We start from the raw sequence: 7,000 nt of genomic DNA, 5'->3' as shown, positions 1-7,000 counted from the left end.
GGGATTACCCTCGTATATTCGCAAGATGTTTTCAAACGCAGAAATTTAAAACAAAGTTGTGGCTGTTTGCTGCCATACGTTACAACTAATTTATATTTCATATCAACAGCGGCTGCGCCAATGTTTGACAGAAAATTTATTAATTTCTTCGTGTCAGGTATCACAGTCGTGTACAACTGTTTTAAAAAACCAAATATTTGCCAAAACGAGAGAAGTATTCCTGTAGGAAAAAATTATTCAATACTTTCGGCGAAAATGTTGTCATTTTTTAGTGGGCAATAAAACCGTTTTACTGTAACTAATAGTTAAACAAGGCGTCAAGAAGACAATTTAAAAATCAATTAGAAACGATCACACAGTTTCTTGTTGACGGAACGAGTCGCACGGTAATAATAATAATTACTCTAGCACTATCGTTCCATGAGTACGGAGTATCACTGATTGCCGGACGAAATGCTTTGACCTGTTGTTTCTTGTCAACGAAAGTGTGAAAGTAACGACACCTTACCAAAAAGGTGTGCACCAACAGAAGAACCCTCAGCAACGCTCAGGGTAACCTGAAAACAGTTCTAAACTTCTGATTCTTTCATCCACTGTAAGAAATCCGGTGGCGCTTTTCAAAACGATTACTTTTCTATTGTATCACTAAATTCCTCACGCAAGTTTCCTAGCAGGTGCACGACAGCTGTCTCCGCCCGCACTAGAGATAAGCTGGCGAAAAATGTGAATGGGGTCAAGCATTGTGTGGAGAATGGCAGAAGTGATTCAGGTCCGGGCTAACGCCCCGGCGCCGCGGTTGAGACTATATAAGCAGCGGCGGGTGCACGGCGGTCAGAAACCAGCCAACACCACCGCAGCAATGGAGTGCAAGGTGAGCGAGCCCACGTGAACGCGGTAGTCAGCGAGATTAAGTTCAAACGCAGTCTACCGGGAAGCGGCTTAAAACAGGTCTACACTGAAAGTGCGGCACAGCTGTTCGTAAAATAACACTAAGGTCAGAGTCAAAACGCAATGAAAATACTCAGAGAGCTCTTGCGAATTTCCAAATTTGTGAATTTTTTTCACCTCAAAATTCTACGTTTTTGTGTTGTGCTTATTCTGTGGCACGATATCTATACAAATGTGTCACAAACACGCAGAACTGAACAGCATGATTTGAGCCTGTCAGTTCATCCACAGATCGCCATGTGAAATGTAGGTTCTACGCTACTTATTCCACAACATAGATAAGCGGATCATTCGCAACATTTTAATCGAAAATAATGCGAAATTTTAGTTGCTATTACGCCATCGCCCTTCTCAACACGCGTCTTCACCCTGACTCTGGTGAAGGACTAAGTAAATAAAATTTTTTGTTGTTGTCGGTATTCAGAAATACAGCAATTTTGTTGTTCTGTAGAATACAGAACTTGAGTGTAAGTACGAAATAGAGATTACGTGAATGTTTTGCCCCATGACGTTATGTCCACAAGCTTTACAGTAAGGTGTTGAATTTACCATGCAGACACTCTAATGGTGTGATCTGTCATGATTACAGCGAACCGACTTTTAGGCAACTCTGCTAAAAGAAATTTCTTCGAGCACTTCACATAGTTGTCTACGAAACGTGGTATGTGTTGAAAATTTTATGTTTCATGTCGGGAAAAAGGTTGTGTATGAAAATTATTTAGAACTAGTTACGAAGTCGGCTTCTCCTTTCTTTTTCCATGCAGTTCTACTTTGCGGTTCTACTTTGCAGTTCTACTTTGCATACTTGCGATCATCAACAAAGGAAGTTGGTGTGGATACTATGATTACATTTTCTCTGGAAATATTTCTAATTCTGAGGAAACAAGTTTAATTCTTAGCGAATATGTAACAGATCATGCAGTGTTTCGCCTTCCAAAAAATGACTACGTATATTGAAAACAAACACTCACAATTCAATAGTAATGAAACTTATTACTATTTTCGGATGCAAGTGTATTGTAGGAGAAGAACGTAAACCAATCATGGCATTTCGTGGTAATTATAGGAGTTTTTTTTAGATGTAGCTTTCACCGACAACAGGATAATTTAGACGGTAATGATGGAATCCATGAAGGATGTAGACACTGATTTGCCGTAGTTGCGTCCTGGAAACCAACCTGTCTTTCATGTGAAGTAACTCACGCAGAGTGGAGTTTAGTGCTGTAGTATCCATTAGGATTGTAAACCCGATTACCCAAACAGTTCTACACTGAACGTGCGGCACAGCTGCACCACTGAACTTGTTATCCAGTGCTTCCCAAATTTGCCATGAAGACACCTCTGCGTCGTAGGGCAACTGAAATCATTCCCGACTAGAACTTTTAATACGATCAGTACTAGATTTTTGTAGTAGACCCACCGAATTACTATTATCGACTACATGTTCACAAAGCTTTCGTTATTTAGAAAATAGCTAAGAAACTACAAAGCTTTTTTGCAATAGACCATCTAGTTAGCCACTATAAATTACGATATCAGCATACATGTCTTGAAATTTTGTGTATTTTTAGAACTCAGGGAGGGAAGGACGCTTGTGTTAATATTTTTTCGTTGTGAAGAGAGGAACGTACAATCACTTTTTATATTTTATCCATTACAAATGATTGGTGAAATCCTCCCACGTAAAAACAGTGAGTTTGTTTGTCAAATAACCTTTTATGTTGTCAGTAACGATTTTCTTTTTATTCTTTCCTAGTACGACGCGTTTTGGGAAATGATTTCCATTTTAAGTGCGTTTTTTTGTGCTACGCCATTTATTCGTGAAGTTTTCGATGTCTGAGATGCTGCGGTGTAATATTGTCTTAACTGTAATGTAAACACGTGCAGTTTCTACTTAATGGTCGATCTTTGTATAAAACTGATGGCGAATTTGGGAAGGACTTCTACGTACGGTTTTTATGTGGTCCACTTGTGCAGATACTCGCGCGTATTAAACATCACACACAATTTTCTGTGAAAATACACAACGATAGTAGGAAACGTACAAAACAAAACAGTTACGAAGATATTATTACATACAATAAACAGGGATAACTCCATAGGTCGTCCACAGAGTATGATATTCTTTCGTACAGAGGTAACAAGGTATTTATCTTAATAATCTGGATCGTCATTGGCAGATTTAAACTGTGTGCCGGGCCGAGACTCGATGCGTGGTAGAGCGTTGTCCGCGAAAGGTAAAGGTCCCGAGTTCGAGTCTCGGCCCGGCACACAGTTTTAATCTGCCAGGAAGTTTCATATCAGAGCACACTCAGCTGCAGAGTGAAAATCTCATTCTGGATCGTCATTGCTTATACATATTTACACTGGTACTCATTTCAATGTATCGCTATTTTTACTGAGCTACAGTATTGAAGCATCTGTGGCTTTAGCTGCATCTTTTTCCAGTCTTTCCTTTAATGGGTCGTCTTTAGATTTTTTGTGATCTGAGTATATCTACAGTTTTCCCAACAGATCCATTTTATGACCTTTACTTAGCCGGTGGACTGCTTTGATATTTTTATCTGCTGTTCTGAATGGACGCCTTTTACTGTAGATGCAGCCGGCTATATAATATGTTCTGTGTATAGGTTTCAGCGTGCTCTGGTGAGGAAATCTCGGCCTGTTTCTCCTAGGCAGAAGAAGAAACGTTCCTAGCACGTTAGTTTGTATATTCCAGAATGTTAATATGGGTCATGATTACACTTTATGTGAAGTGTTGGCAGAAGAGCCAACACTGTGTTGCGAGAGGAGGCCGAAATGCACGCGTTTAATTACACGCTGACTGGCGCGAGGTCTGGAACAGTTAAGGGAATTAATAGTAGCAAATAAAGTACGTAGTTGATATAATACTTAACTTTAATCCATAATTGTAGAACATCTCTCGTTACGGTACATGCTTCACAATATTAATTATCAAATGCTATGGCGCCTTGCTAGGTCGTAGCAAATGACGTAGCTGAAGGCTATGCTAACTATCGTCTCGGCAAATGAGAGCGTATTTGGCAGTGATCCATCTCTGGCTAAGTCGGCTGTACAACTGGGGCGAGTGCTAGTAAGTCTCTCTAGACCTGCCGTGTGGTAGCGCTCGGTCTACAATCACTGACAGTGGCGACACTCGGGTCCGACGTATACTAATGGACCGCGGCCGATTTAAAGCTACCACCTAGCAAGTGTGGTGTCTGGCGGTGACACCACATTATGTTATATATTTATTTCTGTAGTAGTTTATTATACGTAGACAATCAAATTTTTATTTCATGTTTTTTGAAGATATTTGCAGTCTTTTGTGGTATTTTGTCAATGTGTGGGATGTTTTTATCTTTATCTTCTGTGGTGTGGTATGTGTCTGGGTTTTTCTCTTCGTAGTACTGGAGGTCTGAATTTACCGTAAAGAGCCCTGTGTTTGCAGCTGATCGTTCTGTCCGTCGTGATGGCGGTGGCGCACGGCGGGTACCTGGGTGCTCCCGCAGTCTACGCCCCTGGCGCGCCGCTGGCTGCCCGGGCCTACGCCGCCCCTGCCTATGCCGCCCCCCTCGCCAGAGCCTACGCCGCCCCCATCGCCAGGGCCTACGCCCCAGCAGTGGCCGCCCCCGCCGCCGTCGCTGCCGAATATGACCCGCACCCCGAGTACAGCTTCGCATACAACGTGCAGGACGCCCTCACCGGTGACTCCAAGACCCAGCACGAGAGCCGCAGCGGAGACGTCGTCCAGGGCAGCTACAGCCTGGTCGAGCCCGACGGCTCCGTCCGCACCGTCGACTACACCGCCGACCCCGTCAACGGCTTCAACGCCGTCGTGCACAAGGAGGCCGGCGCCCACCCCGCACCTGCGATCGCCGCCCCCGCCTACGCCGCACCCATCGCCAGGGCTGCCTACGCTGCCCCCATCGCTAGGGCTGCTTATGCTGCTCCTGCCCTCGCATATGGAGGTGCTTACCACGGCTAAGCTGTCAAGACATTTGCTTGACGCCTCACATTTTGTACAAACCGCATTATTTATATCTGTATGTCCAGCATGCAAATAAATATTTAATCACACAGCCTTTATTTATTACTTCTTATACTTCAAACTACATTTGTGAAATGTTTGATTAAAGCTGTGAGTGCCTTCATTAATGGCGTTAAAATTCAGCCAAGCACACTGAGTCACTTCTTCACTAACAAAGTGTATCATAATACCTCAATGTGACGTCCCTTAGTGAAGAGCCAGATCACCCACACTCCTTTTGGAACTATGTATGGTATTTGTGTTAAAATACTCTCAGGACTGTTGACGTTTGTCAGTCTGAAACAAAAACATTTCTGCACGACACTTCATCCAAGTTTTCATGCAACGCACGATAAATTCACTACATAGCATTCTTCAAAACAAAACAAAAAATTGTTTATTATTACTTTTATCCCAAACGGAATACATAACCTACAATATATTGTTTTCACTAACAAGACTAAAAAACATGGTTCAAATGGCTCTGAGCACTATGGGACTTAACTTCTGAGGTCATCAGTATCCTAGAACTTAGAACTACTTAAACCTAACTAACGTAAGGGCATCACACACATCCATGCCCGAGACAGGATTCGAACCTGCGACCGTAGCAGGCCGTGCGGTTCCAGACTGTAGCGCCTAGAACCGCTCCGTCACTCCGGCCGGCTTACAAGACTAAATACTGAAGCACCTCGAAGTGATGCCTTTTTTAATGATGTGCTTGGAAAGTTCTAAGTTTCCATGGCATACTTATCAAAAAGACACTTTCCAGTTCTCTGTGTGTACGTTTGGACAAGTTTCATTCCAGAATGTGATCAGTTGGTGGTGCAACCCAATTTTGCAGCACAGTCTTACGTTCTGTGAGGCACTGAATCAGCAAGTGCCTGGATTACTTCCTGAAGAATACATCTTTTACTTACCGGAAAGGAAGAGTCATAGCTAGGGATGGTTAATAGAAGTTTTGCAGTAGTCTAACCAATGCGTACTCCGCATATCCAGTATCTACTAGGTCTGAGACCTGCCAAGCCACAGCAAAATTAGAACATATTCATCGCAGATGCTTCCACAATCGCCATGGTCGTTCTTCTGCTTAGGCATCTATTTTCAATCAACAGGGAGCCAGCCACTGCGTTGTGAACAGTGCGAAAGTGTGAAGAAAAGTCATTACGCCTTCAGCAATGGATGGTGGTGATTGAAGGTTAAGGACCATAGCTCTCCATACTACCACGTCTGGTTCAGTTCTGTGTGTCTCTAGACTACCAACGGGAATGGTAGTGACGACCGCTGAAGCCGAGGCAAGACTGCGATACTTCAGCTTAGTGTGACGTACTCCCTTTGGCCTCTGTGTCCTGAGATTAGTGAGATATTCACTGTAGGAACAATCAGCAAAATTTTTGGATACAAACAAATAACAGTTGTTAGTCGCGTGACGTGTGATGTTACAGACTCTTAAATTAACGCTGCTGTCGCTCGCAAGTGTGATCACCAGATTGTTGGCTATTGGCTCGATCAAATTCCTTTATTTCATCACAGTTGCCACAAAAGTTCTACGGTAAATGGATTGTTGGATTACCTTGAACACATGGCAATGCAGTCCTCTTTGATAACTGCATCACAAACAGAGCAACTATTTGCAGTCCCATTGCAAGTACCGCCCTCACATCTACCAAAAGGCGTCGGTGGATTGCATGTTAGTATCAGTTCTCGACACATCAAGTCGCCTTAGTTCACAGACTGACTGTCAAGCAAACTGAACTGACGATTGCTTGCTTCAGTTGGATCTCTCTCTACAAATTATATACTTAGGACTATTAAAATGTAGCAAGTAACTTGAAAACAACATGGACTGCATACCATCCTGGCGCCATTCCGTAACTTCGAAGTCAACATAAATACACAAACTATTCGTGAGGTTATAATTTTCATTTTCTTTTCAACAACAACAGCTCCACAATCAGCTCCATTGTACCTCGCGATGTCGACCGGCCAAAGCGTCATCCTCTGCAGTTTGGCGTCATTCGG

General features: G+C 43.0%; 1 protein-coding gene across 1 annotated transcript; it reads left to right on the top strand.

Moving 5' to 3' along the window:
* Positions 1-850: 850 nt before the first annotated feature.
* LOC124594973 (cuticle protein 18.6-like) lies at positions 851-4,972 on the top strand. Its single transcript, XM_047133499.1, has 2 exons — positions 851-871; positions 4,400-4,972. The coding sequence occupies exons 1-2, from the start codon at positions 860-862 to the stop codon at positions 4,934-4,936; spliced, it is 549 nt and encodes a 182-aa protein (XP_046989455.1). The 5' UTR covers positions 851-859; the 3' UTR covers positions 4,937-4,972.
* The last annotated feature ends 2,028 nt before the right edge of the window (positions 4,973-7,000 follow it).

Source organism: Schistocerca americana, chromosome 2, assembly GCF_021461395.2.
Source record: "Schistocerca americana isolate TAMUIC-IGC-003095 chromosome 2, iqSchAmer2.1, whole genome shotgun sequence".
NCBI lineage: Eukaryota > Metazoa > Arthropoda > Insecta > Orthoptera > Acrididae > Schistocerca > Schistocerca americana.
The sequence above is the reverse complement of the archived record's forward strand: the minus strand, read 5'-3'. Positions and strand labels throughout refer to the sequence as shown.